Consider the following 21539-nt stretch of genomic DNA (forward strand, 5'->3'; position numbering starts at 1 on the left):
TATCAATTCAATTATGTGCAGGCTCTCTGTCATTTGTCATGCTTAATTTTAATCAACAATTTTTAATAAATAAATAAATTACTCATTCCGTCCCAAAATACAAGTGCCTTTAAATTTTTACGCGTATTTTTATGTGAATAAAAAAAATAGTTTCATAATTTTTTTTAAATTTTTTTTCTGAATAAAAGTATACATATAAAATTTTAATTTAAGAAAAGAAATTAAAAAAATATACGGAATTATGACCTCTATACATCTTAAATTACACGTAAAAAATCAAAGAAACTAGCATTCTGGGACGGAGACGGAGGTAGTCGTAAATATAAATATGAGGAAAGCCGTAAGGTCATGTGAAATGGACGTACATGCTACCAAACAAATTGATAAACAAGGGGAGTGGTTAATTTTCTTGGGGTTCCCATTGTATTTTGTATTCCGGCATATTCAGATATTTGTATTTTTGTATGATGTATACGCATAATTAAAACGCGCATGATCGGTCGTCCGTTTGATTTCCAACTTTGAGGTGTCGACCTTCTCGTCGTTTGCTCACCCGCCAAAATTTACCTTCCGCCAACTACTATGAACTTCTCTCTCTGGGTCCCACATTTGTATCATTTTTCATGCACCACAAAAAAAATTTCTATTTCTTACCATATTGATGTACCTAAAAAATGTTCTTTAAGTTGCCACAAAGATTTAGTAGTAAAAAAAAAAAATTCGGTTTCGAATTATTATCCACCTATCTATTTAGTTTTCGATGATATTAACATCGTAAATTATAAAGGAGGGAAATCAAAACTGTGATTAATCGTACGAACGATATCAAATTTTTATCACAAATTAATGATGTCATCGGCTAAGTATTTGTATATAAAATTATGAATATTATATTTGTTGATATTTTTCTTGCCGTTTTTACGGCATATCGAGAATTTTGTGAAACACGTACGAAACATGTAAATTTAATAAATATTATTTGTTGGATTAAAATTACTAAGGAAAAGATATGGATATGAATTTATGTTTTACTGCTTTGTGCTATTAGATGTTTTCTTTTTTGACTAAATTTTATATAAATAAAACAACAATGAAATAATGAGATGCTTCTTGAATAATGTATGCAAGTAATTGAGGGCAAGTTTGTTGACAGGGAAAAAGATAAAGCAGAGCTGAGAAAGAAGTTGAGTAATGGGTGGGAAGAATAGTGTGATGAGATGACAATGCATCATTTTAGATATACACTTGTACAAAACATAATTGGCATTATTTTGTTATACTCCATATGGCCCCACCCAGATAATCAGGACATTTTTCATCATAAAATTAATCTCTTAATCAATGTTATTTTTTTCTAAAAATTCGTTGATTAATTAGTTAAAAAGTAATTAAAAGTTCCGATAAATTAGTAATAAATTATTTGATTTTTCAAAATCATCGACAAAGCACAAATCGGTATCTAAACGGATTATTTCGGGTTTCCCAAAATTGTGACCATGATATATAAATCTATAATGCACCATTGTAAAAATAATTTGTTTTGTTTTTTAAATTGAATATGTTTTATAGATGTGTAGATATAGACTAGTAGTATATTATATACGTTCTGGTTGTCCACTGTCTCCACTTCAAGGTTTGCGTAACTACCACCGCACCGATACGATAAACCCATTTATTCATTCATTCATTCAATAATTTCGCACCTTTCAACGCCCCTTCTTTCTCCTTTTACGATTCCCCATAATAACCATTTATCATTTATTCTCCCCCCTACATTTCTTTTTCAGATCTCTCTCCTCTCAAATCTCTCCTCTTTCTTGATCGCCTCTTTTCAAGGTATTTTCATTTGCTTCTTGTTTTGAATTTTGATTACAGTTTTGGTGACCCTTTTGGATCTTTTTATCTGGGCAAGTCTTTGTTTTGGCAATGAGTTGTTGTTTGTTGAAAATATTGGATTTTTGTTTGTGGGTTCTTGAGATTACTTGATTTTATTTTATGGTTTTTAAATCTTGTTTGTGTAGATTAGATGGTGATGATTTAGATGTTATGTTTGGTGATGATACTATGTTTTGGTGATGATACTATGTTTGATGCAAATTTTGCAGTGGTTCTTTATATATACTGATGTATAGCTGGTGTTTAAGAAGTATATACATATATTCTGATTGATATGATAGAACATATGCGTTGATTTGCTCATTAGATGAAGAATCTTGTTCATGTATTTAAGTAATTTGCAATTGGGCTAAGGCATTTGTTCTTGAATAGTTGACAAGATTTTATTAATCTTCTTAGAAGTAGACAGGCATCTAAAATTGGTGGAATCTTGAGTTGCCTAACACTAAAGCAGTCTTGCACTTTGTATGGTGAAATATGTTTATTTTGTTAGTAGTGGAACTGCTGATAATCCAATTACTTTCGGCGAAGGTTAAGTATATAAGGATCTAGTTGGACTTTTGGACAGGTAGGCTTTGAGTGGTCTTTTAAGAAAATGGTGAATATGATCCCCCTCGTTTTTATTGTGAATGAGATATATCTGCGTCACAGTTGTCCTCTGGCCTTATAGTGGTTTGATCAATATCTTTGAGCTTCATTAATGACCTGGTACGATAAGTTGTTCTTTGGAAAGGATATTGGCAGTTTGGCACTGGTAGGGTTAAATGTTATGTCCACAAAATGTTCATCCAGATAAAGTAAGTTCAAGAAGGGGGGCTCGCAGAAATGAGTTGCTTAAACCCTAAAATTGCTTGGCGCTAAGTCTATGCATGCTAAAAACTGCATTAGAATCTGACTGTGCTTTTCCTACATTCATAGACTAGAAATTATAAGGAGATGATTTGTTTTTTCGCTTTTATGTTGTAGAGGAATTTTTTATGGAAACTAGTCAAGTTGAATGTCTGATGAATAACTGAAGCGTCTTTAATGTTTTCCAAGTTTCATTCCCGTCTGGTCTTAGTGATGGTGTTTTTATTATTAGGCATTTGGTCTAACTCACTCTTCTTTTTTGTAGGTGAAACCCTTTAAGTGTACAAGTCTGCGAAAGAAACTGTACTCGTGCCAAGTACAAATACTATTTTCTGTGAAAAATGTTTGGAGGAAAAAATGGCAATACAACGGTTCCCGTATTTCTTGATGAAAATCGCTTGCAGTATCATAGTAATGCATCTAATCAGCTGCAGCTATTTGGAAATGGTAAGTAACTTTTTCTTTGAGGAGTGTATTAGCTTCTTAATTTATAAACTTAATGAACCTTGCATTAGTATGATGCTGGTTATAGATGTATGGCATGAAGCTTTTTTTTTTCTTAATAATTTTTTTACCTTCCATCTCTTTGAACTTGACTGCTTTTCGCTTCAATCTTCTGTTTTAAGCAAGACGAATAATTCTTGAGTAGATCAGTTAAAAGTTTTTAGCATTCACTTCTTCCCTCATAGACTTATTTAGTGCTACTAAAGCTGACAAACTTTTGAGATGCAACAGTCAGCACTGTGAGAGTAATAAGTGTTAGGGTGTACCTCAGTGTTGAGGAGGTGTCTGACTGATGATGTAAGGCCGGTTCTTTGGGGTGTAAGCCTATTACTCGTCATGATGACAGCTATGATTGTCGGTATGCCATCGAACATGATACAGTGGGGAAATGAATGATTGTTTTACACGAAAGACACATGTTTTCTTTCCCTAATAATATTAGTAATTTTTTAATGTGAAACCATAAATGTAGATATTTTTTTATTCTTACCTTTTTAAGTATAAGACTGACCGTTAATGTGATATTTTTCCAATTTGTGCTATGGTGCCAGCTGGTTGCCCCGCCAATCCATCAAATGTTTTGGGGTTGGAGCATAATAATGCTATCTTTCGACCTAATAAACGAGGGAGGGAAGCAGAAACTCTTTCCAGGCAGCAGAGGCTTCAGTTTTCCTTGAATCAGCACACCTGCAATGACGAAGCTGACCAAGTTGCAAGTATCCCAATTCAAAACCCTGTATCCACTGGTCTAAGACTGTCTTATGATGATGATGAACGAAACTCCTCACTCACCTCTGGTAGTGGAAGCATGGCAGCTTCACCACCTATTATCTTGTCTCTTGGTGACAACCTTAGGAATGAACTTGAACGACAGGAAGAAGAATTTAATCACTATATCAAAATTCAGGTACAACTTCACATTATACATGGGTGAATTTTAACCGCAGGTCGTATGTTATACTTGTGATTTAGAAATAATCATCGTCTATAATATATTAACCTATATATATTTTTTAATATCTTTTAATTGTTTGAAAAATAATTGACCTAAGCCTGCAAATGAGATGATCTTATTTTGTGCTTGGTTGTGCTCGTTATTCATGCTTTACTGCATAAATGTTTCCATCAAGTTCTTTACCTTTATCTTCTCCTTGTAGTTTCTACTAGTTATTCTTTATAACTTCGATTTAATCTAAATTCTCTGTAAACAGGAGGAAAACCTCTTAAAAGGTGTGAAGGGCATAAAGCAGAGGCAGATGGTATCTTTTATGAAAGCTATTGAGAAAGGTGTTAGTAAAAAGTTGCATGAGAAAGACTTGGAGATAGAAAACATAAATAGCAAGAACAGGGAACTAATGGAGAAAATAAAACAGGTAGCAGCTGATGCCCAGAATTGGCACTACAGGGCCAAGTACAACGAGTCCCTCGTTAATATACTAAAAACCAATCTCCAACAAACATTATCACAAGGTGCTGCACAAATGAAGGAAGGATTCGGAGACAGCGATCTTGACGATACTGCCTCCTACATAAACCCAGCTAACTTTCTTGGTGTTCCCATTGTTCCAGGAAGGACGACTTCTGTGAAGAACGGTAATATGCTTTGTAAAGTTTGCAACGTCAAAGAAGTTTCTTTCTTATTGATGCCTTGTAGACACTTGTGTTTGTGTAATAATTGTGAAGGAATAGTTGTCTCCTGTCCTGTATGCCAGTCGGCAAAAACCGCTGGTGTCCAGGTTTACTTATCTTAGGACTAGGATATCAAATCATATAACTTGGAAAGAAATGTTATATATCAAAGGTGATTGTCTATGGCTGTAACTCTGAAAAATGTATGCATGTCCTTGACATGTTCTTTCTTCAAGATGGATTGCCATTACATTTGTTAGTACTTTTTTAAATGCTTTTAAATAATAATTATATTGTTGGTGCTGGCTGGTTTGAACTTTGTCACCAGGAATCTTTAATCTCTTAGAGCAACTCTAAAAGTTTCTTAGTATGACCTCCAAAGTTTAAGTTGAGTGAATTTAGCATAAAGTAGTGTAACTGTAGGTTACTCTATTCATCTTATTTCCTATTTTGTGAAACCCCGAGTCATTGTCTGGTATATTTATCGGTATAGTAATCAGTTTCACTATTTTTTACACTTCTTTTCTCTTTTTATACATGTACTATTATTATTATTATTATTATGAAGAAAAAATGTTATGATTATTGTTGTAGTCGAATTATGAAATATTATTCTAAATCGGAACGTACCTACAGTATTGGATTGTGTCCAATCAATGCAGGGTCTTCAGGAGTGGCATAAGCCAGGTCTTCAGGAGTGGCATAATACTGCTCCTAATTTCCTCACTTGTAACCTTGAGTTGGATCATTATTAATTTATGCTAGTGCTTGATTTCAAAAAAAAAGAGAGAAGGAAATCACTATATTTTAATGCTAGGGTTATATTATTTGATAAGAAATGAATTTGGAGACTATTTATTGACACCAAGATCAAATTGTTTTTTTAAAAGTGACCAGTTTTTTCTTTTAAAAAAATAGTTTTGAAAGACTTGAGAAATAGTATGATATGATACTAAAAGTTGCATGTTTTTTATAACATGATTACACCACCAACACTTGTTCACTAAAACATATCCATACATTCATGTTGATATAAAGTTACTTATATTACAATAAACGCCTCATCGAAAGTGACCATGGATGGTTGAATACAATCCCACACTGCACTTATATCGTAGTGCAGCATGTAAAAAGCACCAACACAAGTTGCAGCTAGGCTGGCCAGTTGTGCGGTCCGGACGGGCCGGGTCGGATTAATTACGGGTTGAGCACGCAAATGTATAAACACTGAACCGGTAGGCGGGATAAGCGAGCCGGGCCGGGCCGGGTTCGAACAGAAAAATAGAGACTCGTAACCGGCACATGACTAGCGAGCCGTGCGGGCCGAATCATACAAGCTTCGCGGGCTGCTGCCATTTTTTTAAGGGGATAGTAAGTGGGAGAGTGACGGGTGTCCCTAATTTTTATCTATGCAAAAGTAGCACACAGACATGCATAATTTATGTTCCTCAATCATTATAATTAGTCCAACTAAAACTTGCATTGTTTTGAAATAATTTTCTTTTGATTTTTGTCTCGATTTTAATTTAAAAAATCAATAGCAGTAATTATATTAAATGAATTTATTTTAATTGATAAATTCTATTATTTTGATTTTTTATTACAAGAGGATAACACCTCTTATAAATTTTAATAATTTAAAAAAAACTTACAATTGTAGTAGGGATTGAATCTTGAGAAACAAGATACCAATATTTAGAGGTTACAAATAATAAATAAATAGGTGTATGTGTGAATAAGCACCAAACCTGAATCCATGTGAATTTAATAATTAATTAGATAAGCACCTAGCAACTCAACAATAGCAACTTAGTGCGGGCTGTGCGGGTTCGTGCAGCACAACTCGTATGGATTGTGGCTTGTGCGGGTTCGTGCGGGCCGGGTTCGGTCCCGAATTTTCAACTTTATATTCGTAACCGGTTCGTCAATGGTTAACGACTTGTGCGGTTTTGAACCGGCCCGGTTCGAGCCAAATAAAATCGGATTTTGTACGAGCCGATCCCGAATGGGCTGTTCAAACCCGCACAAGTGGCCGGCTCTGATTGCAGCCATCTGTCAACTTTGTATGAAATTTAACAATGATCTCAAAGAGCTAGCTAAAAGCTAAACCATCTGTATGAGAGCAACTCTAACAACATCTTCAAATAGACTCCTTAGTCAATTTTTGAAGAAATTATAACTTAATTGCCCTCCAACAAACTCCTAGTCCCTCTTCAAATACTTAGGATCCTCATTTGCTTCCTCAATAGTGAGGAGGATATTCACCCTCCTAACTCATTTTTATACTAATTTTTCTACTTTCAAGGTATTAAACAAGCATTATATTCTTCATGTGTACATAACTAAGTAATAAAGAATGAGTAGAGAGTGAAGTTGAGGAAGATTGTTGGAAGATAAATGAAATTTTAACTCCTAAATAGTTAAGAGTTGATTTTTTATATTATTTTTAGAGAAAAATCAAGGTAACTCTTGGAGTTGCTCTTACTCGGCAAAAAAGAGAAACTCAACCATAGAATCTTTTTATCTCCTATATATATAATCTTAGCCCTGTGCTAATTCAACCATGAGCTCTAATACACAGTTATTTTCTTCACAAGATCAAGAATCCGAAAATAATCGAAAAATAGTGAAGATTGATCACCATATAGCCCATCTCTGGTACAACAGTTTCTTCCAGCAAGGTTGTTGCATGGGCTTCCGCCAATCACAAGATCAAAGCCGTGAGACATGTCCAGTAACTCCTTCAGCTTACCATGTGTTACATCTCTTACATCAGAGATGTGAATAAGCTTGCCCTGCTGGTTACTTTGTTTCCACCAGCTCTGCAGAATGTTTCGACAGGTCTCCGAGCTTTCAACAGAGACAACAAACTTCAATGGGATACCAAGTCTATGTAGAGCAACTTCAGCTCCACCAATGCCAGAGAATAAGGAAAGTACCTTGATGCCACCGGGGAACAATTTCGTCAAGACAGAAAGATGGTAGGCAACAGTGTCGACCTATATCAATTCATTTGGATTCAGCACAGTCTTGACAGGAATAAATGAAATTACCGACTTCTAAATTTGTTCACGGTGCCTACCTGAAATGAATTGCCAAGGCATTGGTATCGAGCAGTAGTTCTGATCCCACCACCTCTTGTGTGGTTCATTGAATATCCCATTATTACCTCTATCTCATCAGGGTCAAGAGGAGCAACCTTATTCTTTCCGACCCAAACAAAGTTAAACCTTCTGCATAGTTCAAGCACATTTTTCCTGACATGTTCAGGAGGATCAGGTCCCGATTTATCCAGTTCTTCCTTTATCTTCTTGGTAGTTTCTGCAGTCCCATGACGAGTAAGAATGCAATTTAACTTAGTTCTTCGATCCCATTTCGGCCACCATTTATTTGTTAATGGAAGGACTTCTTGTATGGTGGATGGCGGGATGGGAAGAATTGCGAACCTTCCGTCAATTGGAAGGTTATGAATGTAACCTCTTTTTCTTGCAGCTGCAGAAAAATGCATTGAGTCCACGAATTCTGGCTCAATCTTGTAGAGAAATCTGCTCATCTTCTCCCACACACCTTTCGGTGTACAAGCCATGTTCTCATAATAGAAATATGGAGGCCCCTTCCCTGCGGCTGGGATTTCTCTATGAGCCGTTTTGATCCCATCATTAGGAACTCCAAATCCTGTCATTAGTTGCATGTGTTTTCCACTATTTGTCCACCATTCTTCTATGGCTAGTTTTTGCTTCTTTCCATTTCTTGGCTGTCCAACATCATTTAACCTTACTTGAAAGTCTGCGTAGAAAAAATACACATCAGAAAGCTCATATAGTTCAAAGAAGCACTATACCTGTAACTTGCATTCTACTGTTCCACTTGACATATATTCACCTTGAACATCATCTTCCTTGGCCATTTTAGCAGCATCAATAAACTCCACCAATTCTTCTATTGGGGTTTCTAAACCTTAGATTGAAGAGATGAAGTATGAATTTGAAAGTAAAAAGAGCTATCAAGCAAGTGAATAGTATCTAACACAAGATACTCACCACATTTATTAATAGCTGTGAAAGCTTCGTCATATTGAAAGCCCATATCCTCCAAAAGGTTCATAGTTTCAATATATTTATTTTGTCCCTGCAAAAAAATGTGGTCACGTAAAAGTTGCATGAACTATGATTCACGGCTTAGAAATTCCTTTTTAACAAGTTATGATGCAGTCTACTCGTCCAAGTTTTCAAAAATAAAGTTGTCGTAGATATACTACAACTAAATATCATGCTCTAATCCAGTTTCCTGACATCATACATAATTTATACGAAGAAGTGAATTCATTGATAAGGGGCCTGCAAAACTGCAGACATACATGCATGTGACTAATTGACTACACATTATCTTCCTGCACACTCCTTGAATTACCTTTAGTGAATCTTAGTTGCGATAATACTTACCTGTTATTATAAACTGGAAACAAGAGTAAAGACTACCTGAGATTCCAGGACACTGTTCACATCCGAGAGGTCCTCAGTATCAATGATTGCAGAGTCAGAGACATGTGGATCATTAGATATGTGATTTTCCTCATCAGGAAGATTCTCAAGGGCCTGAGAACAATTAATGTATACAAATTCAAGCATAAAATGAGTTCAAAAAGGTGTAAGGAGTCCAATCTTCATTATATATATGGTAATATACTGATTTAGTCCAAACTCGATAACATATTATGCTGAATTATGCTCTCTAAAGATGACTGGCAAATGTTTTAATTCTAATGCATATCTTATACCGTGCACATCATTATTTACATTCTAAGAACACAATCGAGCTTTCAAAAACTATTAAGGTGGCTCCTAACTTATGGCATTTTCTATCAAGTATCTGATTAGAGAGATGTGCTAAACAGACTACCAGTACAGCCGACAAAGCTGAATGCAGATGGCAGTTGATCTAAATCTATGGAGTGCTCAACATGAAACTCACTCAATTGATGATATAAAAATTGTCAACATTGCATATCTTTTAATGCAGTTACTGATATTTGGGATGCATTTCCACATAATGCTAGAAGTAAAGATCACACAAAAGGCAAGTTGAAGGAGCAGAATCTACGTGACAAAAATAGAGCACATAAAACTTTTATAACGTATCATAATATGATGTTAAAAAATGAGTAATTGAGCACGAAATAAACTCACCAAGTACGTGAGAATAGCATTCAATATAGCTTCTTCATCATCTTTACCTACATGTGTTTTAGAAGAAACTGAACTCAGTACCGATTTCACAAAGAACGACCACTTAAATAAAATAAAAAAATATAAGAATTACTTTACCATATTCCTCTATTGCCTGAAACACAACTCTAGATGGGTATCCCATTTCCAAAAAGCGGTCACTTATCTTGCTGCCGGAAATCCTCGACTGAACGAGGAAATCAAAGTAGAAATAGACCACAAGAAGAAAAAAACAAGTAAGAATCTAGCCAAAAAAACATATAATGGCAGTGTAGAAGACAATAACAATATAACCAACAGGGAAAAGGAAAATATACATTATTAAAATCATTTCCCCAAATGTTCCTTCATTTAAACTCATATAAAACAAGTCAGCAACACTAACAATGTCAATATTATAGTGTCAGTTAAATCATCTCAATTCAGTAAATACGTAATATTTACATATGTAGTCAAAACACCTAATAAATATCAGTGAATTCAGTACTTCATCATCGAAATTCAAAAGAATATGAACCTCCTCACTATCTCCATTTGATGCCTGCTTCACAAATTCAAAATTAATAACAGATAAATAACATATTTGTGGAGAGAGAGGGGGGAGAGAGATAGGAGAGAGGGAGAGAGAGAGATAGAGAGAGAGATAGAGAGAGAGAGGGAGAGAGAGATAGATAGAGAGATAGAGAGAGGGAGGGAGAGAGAGGAGTCCAACAACAAACACATACATGCATGTAGATATGTATGTATGAAATTTGAAATGTACCATTTCCAAGCTTGAGAATTGTTGTTGTAGGTTCGGATTAATCACCTCCACTGGTTCAACTTACCAAACACGGCTTCTTGTTGTTGTTGTCGTCTGTATAAAATGTAACAAGGGTGCAGGGATTGTTTGTAATAATCTGACAGGGTCACATGGGCCGGGTCAAAAAAGACCCGAATAAGATCATATTTTACAGTATATTCTAATTTATGTTTTTGGTCCCCACTAAGGTTAAAATATGTTTTCTCCAAGTGACATGTTTTTAAAATTGGTTTTGAAGTGTTACTTGAAAAATAATCTGATACTATACTTAGAGTTTACCTATTTACATATGTAATATTTTTTATTTACTATATGCAGTTTGGTGCTTCAACATAACATGAAAACACAAATATCACTAATACATACTATTTTGATATAGAGTTATTCACATCACAATTAACGCTAATACATATCATGTTGATATAAAGTTATTTACATCCCAATTATGGCCTCATCAAAATTAACCATGGATAGTCAGATTGAAAACAATCCCATACTGCAATAATATATATTGTACTGCAGTCTGCAGCATATAAAAAGCACCAAAACATATTACAGCCAGCAGTCAACTTTGTATGAAATTTAATCAGGATAAGGAAATTTAACAGAGTGATCTCGAAGAGCTAGCTAAAAGCTCAACAGTGAGGATTACTCCGCAAAAAAGACAAGATCATCCATCAGTTTTACTTGGCAAAAAGAAAAACTCAACCAAAAAATCTGTTGATCTCCTGTATTAGTTAACTAAATTGCAGCATATATTACCTTAGTCCCATGCTAATTCAACCATAACCTCTATACACAGTTATTTTCTTCACAAGATCAAGAATTCGAAAATAATCAAAAAACAGTGAAGATTGATCACCATATAGCCCATCTCTGGTATAACGATTTCTTCCAGCAAGATTGTTGCATGGGCTTCCACCAATGACAAGATCAAAGCCATGAGACATGTCCATTAACTCCTTCAACTTACCAAGTGTCACATCTCTTACATCAAAAATGTGAATAAGCGTGCCCTGCTGGTTACTTTGTTCCCACCAGCTCTGCAAAATGTTTCGACAAGTCTCTGAGCTTTCAACAGAGACAATAAACTTCAATGGGATACCGAGCCTATGTAGAGCAACTTCAGCTCCACCAATGCCAGAGAACAAGGAAAGTACATTGATGCCACTGGGGAACAATTTCTTCAAGACAGAAAGATGGTAGGCAACAGTGTCGACCTATTTAATTCATTCACCTGGGATTCAGCACAAATTCTTGACAGGAAAACATGAAATAATGATTTCTAATTTCACAGTGCATACCTGAAATGAATTGCCAAGGCATTGGTACCGAGCAGTAGTGCTGATTCCGCCACCTCTTGTGTGACACTTTGAAAATCCCATTATTACCTCTATCTCGTCAGGGTCAAGTGGAGCAACCTTATTCTTTCCGACCCACACAAAGTTATACTTTCTGCATTGTTCAAGCACATTTTTCCTGACATGTTCAGGAGGATCAGGTCCCGATTTATCAAGTTCTTCCTTTATCTTTTTGGTATCTTCTGCACTCCCATGACGAATAAGAATGCAATTTAACTTGGTTCTTAGATCCCATTTCGGCCACCATTTATTTGTTATTGGAAGGGCCTCTTGTATGGTGGATGGCGGGATGGGAAGAATTGGGAACCTTTCGTCAATTGGAAGGTTATGAATGTAACCTCTTTTTCTTGCAGCTGCCGAAAAATGCATTGAGTCCACGAATTCTGGCTCAATCTCATAGAGGAATCTGCTCATGTTCTCCCACACACCTTTCGGTGTATATGCCACATTCTCATAATAGAAATATGGAGGCCCCTTCCCTGCGTCTGGGATTTCTCTATGAATCGTTTTGATCCCAACATTCGGAACTCCAAATCCTATCATTAGCGGCATGCGTTTTCCAGTATCTGTCCACCTTTCTTCTCTGGAAAGTTTTTGTTTCTTTCCATTTCTTGACTGACCAGCATCATTTAACCCTACTTGCAAGTCTGTGTAGAACAACACCACATCAGAAAGCTCATATAGTTCATAGAAGCACTATACCTGTAAATTGCATTATACTGTTCCACTTGACAAAAATTCACCTTGAAGATCATCTTCCTTACCCATCTTAGCAGCATCAATAAACTCCACCAATTCTTCAATTGGGGTTTCCAAACCTTAAAAGGTTCAAGAGATGAAGTATGAATCTGAAAGTAAACAGAGCTATCAAGCAAGTGAATAATATCTAGCACAAGAAACTAACCACATCTATTAATAGCTGTGAAAGCTTCGTCATATTGAAAGCCCATATCCTCCAAAAGGTTCATAGTTTCAAAATATTTATTTTGTCCCTGCAAGAATGTGGACACATATAAAGTTCATCAACTATGAAACGCGGCTTAGAAATTCTTTTATATGAACTACAACTGTATATCTTGCTGCAATCCAGTTTTCTGACATAATATATAATTTGTATGACAAATTGAATTGATTGATGACTGACCTGCAGACTACACTAAAGACTTCATCATGGTTCGGATGTACTGGTTTCCTAGAACTTTAGAAAAACATAAATCTATATGACTAATTGACTACACATTATCTTCCTGCATGCTCCTAGAATTACCTTCAGTGAAACTTACTGGCAATAAAATTTACCAGTTATTATAAACTGGAAACAAGAGTTAAGAAAACCTGAGATTCCAGGGCATTGCCCACATCCGAGAGGTCTTCCTTGTAAGTGCTTGCAGAGTCAGAGATATGCGGATCATTAGATACATGATTTTCCTCTTTAGGAAGATTCTCAAGGGTCTGAGAACAATTAATGCATACAATTCAAGCATAAAATTAGTAAAAAAAGGTAATACAAATCAAATCCTGATTTATATACATGCTGATTAAGTCCAAACTAGATAATATATTGTGCTGACATTCTCTCTAAAGATGAACGTATAATGCATGAAATTTTATGCATTTACATCGGCATTTATTTTCTCAAAACACTATTGAGCCTTCACAAACTATTAATGTGGCTCCTAACTTCTGGCATTTTTGTCAAGTATCTGATTTGAGAGATGTGCTAAACAGACAATCGCTACAGCCTACAAGCTAAATGCAGATGGCAGTTGACCTATCTATGTGCGTGCTCGACATCGAAATCACTCCACTGATTATAGGAAACTTGTAAACATTGCATGTCTTCTAATACAGCTACTAATTATTTGGGATACAATCCCACCTAACGCTAGAAGTTAAAATCACACATGTGACAAAAACAGAGCAGAGAAAACTTTTATAATGTATAAAACATGAATGATTAAGATATACAAAAAAAGCTCACCAAGTACGTGAGAATAGCATTCAATATGGCTTCTTCATCATCTTCACCTACATGCATTTTAGAAGAAACTGAGCTGAGTTCCATTTTAAAAGAAACTGAGCTGAGTACCAATTTCTCAAAAACGATCGATTCAATATATTAGAAATAACTTTACCATGTTCCTCCATTGCCTTCAACACAACTCTCGATGGGTACCCCATTTCCAAAAAGCGGTTGTTTATCTTGCTGCCTGAAGTACTCGACTGAACGAGGAAAACAAAATACATATGGACCACAAGAAGAAAAAAACAAGTAAGAATCTAGGCAATACAACACATAATATCAGTATAGAAGACAATAACAACATAACCAACAGGGAAAATGAAAATATACATTATTAAAATCATTTCCCCAAATATTCCTTCATTTCAACTTAAATAAAACACGCCAATAACATTAACAATGTAACAGTATCAGTTAAATCATCTCAATTCAGTAACTAAGTACAGTTAACATATGCAGGCCACACACGCACACACACAAATAAACAAAGTTGTACAACAAACATAATAAAACTCAAGTGAATTCAGAGATTCATCATCAAAATTAAAAGGAAAACAGAGCAAAAATTGACCTCGCAAGTCGGTGGAGTAAAAACTGGAATATGAACTGAAACTGAGGAAACTGAACTACATGTCCTAACCTCATCATCGCTCCAATCAATATCGTCACTATCTCCATTTGATCCCTGCTTCCACAAATTCAAAATTAAAAACAAATACATCACATATTTGTGGCGCGCGAGAGAGAGAGAGTCAGAGAGAGAGAGAGATTAAAGCAGAGAGAGAGAGATTAACGCACAGAGAGAGAGATTAAAGCAGAGAGAGAGAGAGAGTCAGAGAGAGAGAGATTAAAGCAGAGAGAGAGAGAGAGTCAGAGAGAGTGAGAGATTAAAGCAGAGAGAGGGTGAAATCAATACAATTTAATAAATTCTACAACAAATACAGACATGCATGTACATATGTATGTGTATATATAAATTAGTAACCTATGAAAATTGAAATGTACCATTTCGAAGGTAGGGATTAGTTGTCCGAGGTTCTGATTAATCGCCTCCTCTGGTTCAGCTTAGCAAACACGCCTTCTTTCAAGTGAAACTGTGAAAGTGTTTTTGTTGTAGGTACACATGTACACACATCCGAATGTTATGTAATAAATGAACATCAAGGCGCCGTGATGTTTCTATTTGTAATAATCTGACACGCGTGATCATTAAGTTGATCTACACGCACTCTTCACGCCTCCATACCACTTGCCTGGCATTATGCTAGTATTACATTTGTTTCTTTTTCTATTTTGCTCTTGAAATTGGACACTGCGTCAAAGGAATATAGTAGAAATATATTTTTTGGGTTGAACAAATTTAAAAGGGTTGTTTTTATTAATGAAAAATTCCAAAATATAATTGCACTAGTAGTAACATTCAAACAACTGCTCTATTTTAACAATTGCTCCATATTTGGAGAGTATCTATCTTCTTTTTCACCCTTTTTACCCATTTTATCTCCATATTCATCTCCATCTCCTCTTTTTATTTATTTTTTCTTCAAAAAAATCGAGATTTGTTCCACAAAACTCGAAGCTTCATTTTAGTTTTCAGATCTACTAAGGTAAGAGTTTGGATTTTATAATAAAATTCAGTTTTTGGATTCAAAATATCTGGTCTAACAACATATTACAATTTGGTGTTATTCCGAGATTTTTGAATTTTGGGTTTTTTTGTAATGTTCTATTTAAGTTATTATTTGTGTGTTTGATTGTCTCGCTTTATACGATGTGTCTCGCTTTGTGCGATGTGGTGGTTGTATTGAAAATGAATTTGACGGTGTATTGGGAGATATGGATATTTCGCATCAATAACACTTTCGGTAGGTCTATAGCTGGTATTCGACAGGTAGATAGTTGAGATTCGCTTGGAACGGTGGTGACAATCACATGCGCTCACCTCTCACAAAAAAATATTTGTTCATAACATGAGGCCTCTAACCTCAGTTGTTGCAACTGAGTCCTCTGAACATTGCACTATCAATGGAACTAATGTGAGAGTTAATTGTGAAGCTACTGTTTTCGGGGGAGATGAATGCTGGATTGGCCGGGAAACCATTACCTTCATTTTTAATTTTCAGAATATTTGTATTCAGTTTGTTAAGCAATCCGGAAACAAAACGGCTAATTATTTAGCTCTATTTATTTTTAACCTGGTTGCATGATCAGTTGGAGCTTTGTCTCGATTGGAGTTTTTTCGAGTTACTAATGAAATCTGCTTTAAATTTGGTCAAAAAAACAATATTTAACATCACATACAGTCATACATTGTAGTTAACGTGCTATTTACCCTACCGTCAAATTACTCATTTTTGTACATTTTACTTACAAAACTGGTCGATATTAGAAAATAATGACCGCACACGAATATGTTGAATTATTCCTGACCGTTATTTATATTTTTAGTCGAATTTTACGTTGACGCACTATAATTACTGTCAAGTCAATATGACATGTGTGAGATACATTTGATGTATCGTGGACCACATCCTGACATGTCAGTGCTATATAACAGTGGGTCCAGTGACAGGTGTCCCTGTACGTCAATTAAAAAGGTGAATTTCGACCAACTTAATGACACATAGTTCGATCATTTTAGGATAATAATGACCAAAATTCGGTCGATAACGAAAAGCGATCGAATTGGTGGTTATCGAGGTGGTAGTTTTTTTTGCTTTAAACTAAATAACGACCAACTTATATCGACCGTTTGTAAGGAGACAGTCGTTCTTCGTATGAATGCGATCATTATTTTATGAATTCGGTTGGTATTTGATGCCCATAAATGATTAATTTTGTTCGTTATTTTTTGCGGATCGGTCATTAATGGCTCCATATTTTTTTTGGGTGCTGTAATTGGCAGTACACAAACATGTACGATTCCAACTCCAAACGCATTACAATCATAACCAACTAAAATAAACACCAATAACAACAAAAATAACTTATATATATATATAAGAAAGTTCTATGGAGTCCTTATTTTGTGGAGTCCACTTATGTTCGACATTAAAAATAGTACGTAAAATATACAGAATATATTATTTTGTGAATCATTTTATATAAACATCACTTTTCAAATAAAATCTTACAAATTTCATATATTTTACGAGTAAAACATGTATGTTCTGCAATGTAAACAAACTAATCATGTTTTGTAGAAATATACGTTTTACAATTTTCTTCATAAACTGTATGTATTTGCAAAATTTTCATTTAAATTATGTTGTTTATGCAAGATGATTCACAAAATAATATGTTAAGCAATATTTTACTTAATATTTTAATTGCAGAACGTGTGTGGACTCCAGGACTCCACAAAAAGGACTTCATTGAATATATATATATATATATATATATATATATATAATTAAACAACAAAATTTTAAACCGCATGATAATGCCGGTCAAATGTTAGTTAATGTATTTGTCGGTCTTGATGACATGGCAACAAGACAATTGTAATTTGATTTTTAAGTTATAAAAATCGGCCATTGTTTTAAAACCTTTTACCGACCGTTAAACAGTCGGTACACATGGTTGTAATAAGCTGACCCGGATGACATATCAACAATTAATCAACCAAATTAGGCTTTAGTCTAGTGATCGAACGATAAAGTTACGGTACCAACCAATTTCATACATTGGTTGGTATTTACTTTATAATTTTGACCAATTTTAACTATCTGTCATTTTTTCCCTTATATTCATTCGATCGGTATTGCACGGTTGGAAAACTCTCTCTTTCTTGTAGTGATGGTCTGCGATGGTTTACTTGATAAACTTTAAACACAAATTTATTTTTTGAAGTAAATATATTTTTCTCACAAATCATGTAGTTTATGATACCCAATCATTGTTTGATACTGTCACTGTATGTAAATCAAATTTATTAAGCGATAGTAATACATCATGGCCCTTCAAACATGAATGCTCGGATAATTCTCCAAAATTCTATAAATTTAAACTTGAATATTTTGATTAAAGAATCAACGCGCTCATCAGCTGCACAAAAATAAAATTCTCAACTAAAGCTCACATGTTTTAATTAAAAAGGCTCTTATCAACCATACCAAATTACAATGTGCCAACAACACTGTTCAACATTATTTTCAGTAAACTACTTGTATTTTTGTCTTTGAGGATGATACGGGAATTGATAACTTCATTGACAACTTTTCTTTATAATTATATTTTATAAATATAAGTTTATATTTTAATCAACTTATATTGATAATTTTATTTTATAAATACGAACATGAACAAAAAGTACACAATATATTTAACATAAGATATGAATTTTAAATAAACTATACAAATTTTTATTGGAGTAAATATTAATTTGTCATTTAAGTACACTAATTAAAAAGTATACGATAAGGTTAAATTATCAAGCATACTCCTAATTTAATATTATGTTGTATATCTTTCAAGACATTTATTTTTCTTTTCTTTATTATTTTTTTCCATTTTCATTCAATTCGAATGTATATATAATATTTTTGATAATAAATAAACATAAAAAATATCATGAAAAAATTAAAAATTAAGTAACTAAAAACCAATATTCATATGATATTTAAGTTAAGTAACTGAAGTTTCTTCAAATACAATAACTAAAGTTTAAATTTCATTATTCTAGTGCAAAAATAGAAAATTAATTATTGCGAAGATAAATTTGTTAGTTGCTGATTTAAATATTAAAATTGTACATATATCGTATTTTAAATTATTAACTACTTAATATTTTTTAATCTCAAAACACTGAAACAATAAAATAAAAACAATGAATTAAGATTGTTAAATTTAATAATCATCTAATAAAAATCACATGTACAGTAATGCCCAATAGCTTAGTATAATACAAGTCCCATTTTAATTAATTTTGAGCTTTTTTTAATCAAAGCAACTTTTATTAGATAGAAATGTCATGCAAAAAATGTCCAACAATGAGAATAGGGGAGACAAAAAAAATTACATCAATTTAGAAGACAAGGTAATAAGGCCATTTCATGAGCCACCTTGTTCAAATGCTTTCAAACAAAATTAACAGAGAAATTCGGGTTATCGTGTAAGAGAGCTCGACACCTATCGATTACATCCCCACTTCCAATTCTGCACCCCGCTGTTAATTGCTCGTGCTGTGAGTAATGTATCAGTTTCATTTATAGCATGTTGAACAAGTCTCGAACGGATCCACGATAAAGTTTCAGCTACCTCCAAAGCATCGGCCTCAAAAACTGATACTGGACCTGCCAAACTCACAATATTCTTTACAACAAAATTTCCCAGATGGTCTCTGATGACCATCTATACAAAAAAAAAATTCCGCTCCAAGGGAAAAAGATGCGTCCACATTTAGTTTCACGTAACCTTCCTCACGAGGTTTCCATTTCATGTCCTGTTTTACTATACTTTTGCTAGTAGAATTACTTGACACTCTTAAAGTGCTCTTTGCCGTTTTCCAATCTGCTAACACCTTGGTACTCCAATCCATAGCAGTTGTTGGAGAGACATTTTTTCCTTCCCACTCTTTTCTATTTTTCCAAAACCACACACATCACACATTAAAGTGGGGTGAGGTGGAGCGGCGGCTGGGCAGGTTGGCTGGCGGGGTGGGGTGGGTAACGAGAGAGATGAAGTACAACAAAATTACTAAATTAAAGTATGTGGTTCAGATTAAAACTAATTTATAAAAAGGTATGACTGAGATTAGATCTCAATTCTCACATTAGGAGGGGTTCTTATTTGAGTGTGTGTGTGTATATATATATATATGTATATATATATAGAGTAAAGTTCTATGGAGTCCACCTTTAATTGGAGTCCTCGGAGTCCATATATGTTCTGCAAGTAAAATATAGCTTAAAATATTGCAAAACATATTATTTTTCGACAAACATCACTATTCTATCAAAAATCTTGTAGATTGCATACATTTTACAAGCAGAACATTGCAAAAATATATATTCTACAAAACATGTTTAGTTTGCAGAACATAAATGTTCATGTTGCAGAACATATTGCAGAACATACATATTGTACCGTAAATATATGAGATTTGCATGATTTTGTTGAAGTTATGCTATTTGTGTAACATGTTTTGCAAAATAACACGTTTTACAATATATTTTATTTGCAGAATGTAGATGGACTCCGAGGACTCCGATAAAAAGGTGGACTCCATAGAACTCAGCCCTATATATATATATATATATATAGGTAGGGGCAAAACCCCAGCCTTTCCAGGATAATTCACTAAGGATATATTTCTCATGGTTACTGTGTAGGTAAATAAAGTTAACCCTAGTGCCTTGATCATATTCATGCACACAAATATCATGTAGTCTCAAAACAGTTTAAAACAAGTTCTAGAGCAACATGCAAATGATGAACATCACACAACAAATGAAATCGATTGATAAACAATCCATCAATCATAAATTAGGCTCAAATCATCACAAGGCAAAAACATGATTGACTCACTGAAACTAACGAAGAAGCATCTCAAGTTTTTAAATTTTCGCAAGCACACACAAGGAATTATCAAGTATCAAATGATTTTATGACACTCAGAATTAATCGTGCAGAATTAATCATGCGAAATTAATCTACACAATGAGTACCTATCCATGCTAACATGCTCTTGAGACAAGACAATTATGTACAAAATGTTTTTTTTTTGGATTTTATAACATATGATTTTTTTTGGATTTAAAAAAAAATAATATTGAGAACGCATCCCCACACTTAAGTGATTCATTGTACTCAATAAAAAAATATGAAAAAAATGAAAAAAACTACTAAAAAAACTATAATATAATAATATAATAATAATAACAAATACAATTCTAAAAAAAATACAGAAAGAAAATAATAAAAAAAATATTATACAAAGATACTAAGAAATACTCCCCTAGTGCTTGCGCACGAAGTCCCGCGCAAAAAGAATTAAGAAAGTAGCCTCCAAATAAGATTTCATGGACTAGCTTCATGTAATAAGGAAATTTGTGTTCTAATTACACCAAAAGTGGTACAACAGAAGTGGTTGGCAAGGGCAAGTAGGAACTCTGAAAGGCCAAATTAGGGTTTGATTCACCTCAGCAGCAACATTTCCATTTATTTTTTTCTAAAGACACAGCTGGCCGCTAAAATACTGATAGGTACTGACGATGCGATGACGTGGATGACGTGGAATGATGACTGAG

The 21539-nt window shown here is 34.2% G+C and overlaps 3 protein-coding genes across 17 annotated transcripts; 1 reads left to right on the forward strand and 2 right to left on the reverse strand.

Moving 5' to 3' along the window:
• The first annotated feature begins 1600 nt into the window (after window positions 1–1600).
• On the forward strand, window positions 1601–5128 carry LOC141667548 (E3 ubiquitin-protein ligase BOI). 3 transcript variants are annotated; one of them, XM_074474091.1, is made up of 4 exons: window positions 1601–1836; window positions 3011–3192; window positions 3801–4156; window positions 4461–5128. In XM_074474091.1, the coding sequence occupies exons 2-4, from the start codon at window positions 3087–3089 to the stop codon at window positions 4998–5000; spliced, it is 1002 nt and encodes a 333-aa protein (XP_074330192.1). In that variant the 5' UTR covers window positions 1601–1836; window positions 3011–3086; the 3' UTR covers window positions 5001–5128. The 3 variants fall into 3 exon arrangements, with proteins under 3 accessions (XP_074330192.1, XP_074330193.1, XP_074330194.1); XM_074474092.1 differs by lacking the exon at window positions 1601–1836 and adding an exon at window positions 1935–2693; XM_074474093.1 differs by lacking the exon at window positions 1601–1836 and adding an exon at window positions 1935–2604.
• A 2148-nt stretch (window positions 5129–7276) lies between these two features.
• LOC141667546 (DNA (cytosine-5)-methyltransferase DRM2-like) lies at window positions 7277–11337 on the reverse strand. Of its 10 annotated transcripts, none has more exons than XM_074474080.1 (9): window positions 10867–11337; window positions 10621–10644; window positions 10203–10290; window positions 10065–10111; window positions 9357–9473; window positions 8919–9006; window positions 8761–8835; window positions 7961–8664; window positions 7277–7877 (listed from the first exon to the last, which is right to left on the reverse strand). In XM_074474080.1, exons 1-9 carry the CDS (start codon window positions 10867–10869, stop codon window positions 7449–7451), a joined length of 1575 nt encoding a protein of 524 aa, XP_074330181.1. In that variant the 5' UTR covers window positions 10870–11337; the 3' UTR covers window positions 7277–7448. The 10 variants fall into 10 exon arrangements, with proteins under 10 accessions (XP_074330181.1, XP_074330180.1, XP_074330185.1 ...); XM_074474079.1 differs by having other exon boundaries at window positions 10829–11337; XM_074474084.1 differs by adding an exon at window positions 10421–10483 and having other exon boundaries at window positions 10591–11337.
• A 129-nt stretch (window positions 11338–11466) lies between these two features.
• On the reverse strand, window positions 11467–15557 carry LOC141667547 (DNA (cytosine-5)-methyltransferase DRM2-like). 4 transcript variants are annotated; one of them, XM_074474089.1, is made up of 9 exons: window positions 15295–15557; window positions 14930–14974; window positions 14402–14489; window positions 14248–14294; window positions 13602–13718; window positions 13171–13258; window positions 13010–13084; window positions 12210–12913; window positions 11467–12125 (listed from the first exon to the last, which is right to left on the reverse strand). In XM_074474089.1, exons 1-9 carry the CDS (start codon window positions 15295–15297, stop codon window positions 11685–11687), a joined length of 1608 nt encoding a protein of 535 aa, XP_074330190.1. In that variant the 5' UTR covers window positions 15298–15557; the 3' UTR covers window positions 11467–11684. The 4 variants fall into 4 exon arrangements, with proteins under 4 accessions (XP_074330190.1, XP_074330189.1, XP_074330187.1 ...); XM_074474088.1 differs by having other exon boundaries at window positions 13031–13084; window positions 14861–14974; window positions 15295–15555; XM_074474086.1 differs by having other exon boundaries at window positions 14861–14974; window positions 15295–15553.
• Between the last annotated feature and the right edge of the window lie 5982 nt (window positions 15558–21539).

Source organism: Apium graveolens, chromosome 6 (genome assembly GCF_009905375.1).
Source record: "Apium graveolens cultivar Ventura chromosome 6, ASM990537v1, whole genome shotgun sequence".
In the NCBI taxonomy this organism is placed as follows: Eukaryota; Viridiplantae; Streptophyta; class Magnoliopsida; order Apiales; family Apiaceae; genus Apium; species Apium graveolens.

Excerpts from the sequence above, each read along its gene's own strand:
- LOC141667546 (XM_074474075.1), bottom strand. The coding sequence starts at position 10,869 with ATGGTACATTTCAAATTTCATACATACATATCTACATGCATGTATGTG. Across the intron at positions 10,291-10,620 it reads CAAATGGAGATAGTGAGGAG|TCGAGGATTTCCGGCAGCAA; the intron begins GTTCATATTCTT and ends TTCCTCGTTCAG. Across the intron at positions 8,665-8,760 it reads CAAGGAAGATGATGTTCAAG|ACTTTCAAGTAAGGTTAAAT; the intron begins GTGAATATATGT and ends TTTTCTACGCAG.
- LOC141667548 (XM_074474091.1), top strand. The coding sequence starts at position 3,087 with ATGTTTGGAGGAAAAAATGGCAATACAACGGTTCCCGTATTTCTTGAT. Across the intron at positions 3,193-3,800 it reads GCTGCAGCTATTTGGAAATG|CTGGTTGCCCCGCCAATCCA; the intron begins GTAAGTAACTTT and ends CTATGGTGCCAG. Across the intron at positions 4,157-4,460 it reads ATCACTATATCAAAATTCAG|GAGGAAAACCTCTTAAAAGG; the intron begins GTACAACTTCAC and ends CTCTGTAAACAG.
- LOC141667547 (XM_074474086.1), bottom strand. Across the intron at positions 13,259-13,601 it reads GCAATGCCCTGGAATCTCAG|GGACAAAATAAATATTTTGA; the intron begins GTTTTCTTAACT and ends ACATTCTTGCAG. Across the intron at positions 13,085-13,170 it reads CACAGCTATTAATAGATGTG|GTTTGGAAACCCCAATTGAA; the intron begins GTTAGTTTCTTG and ends GAACCTTTTAAG.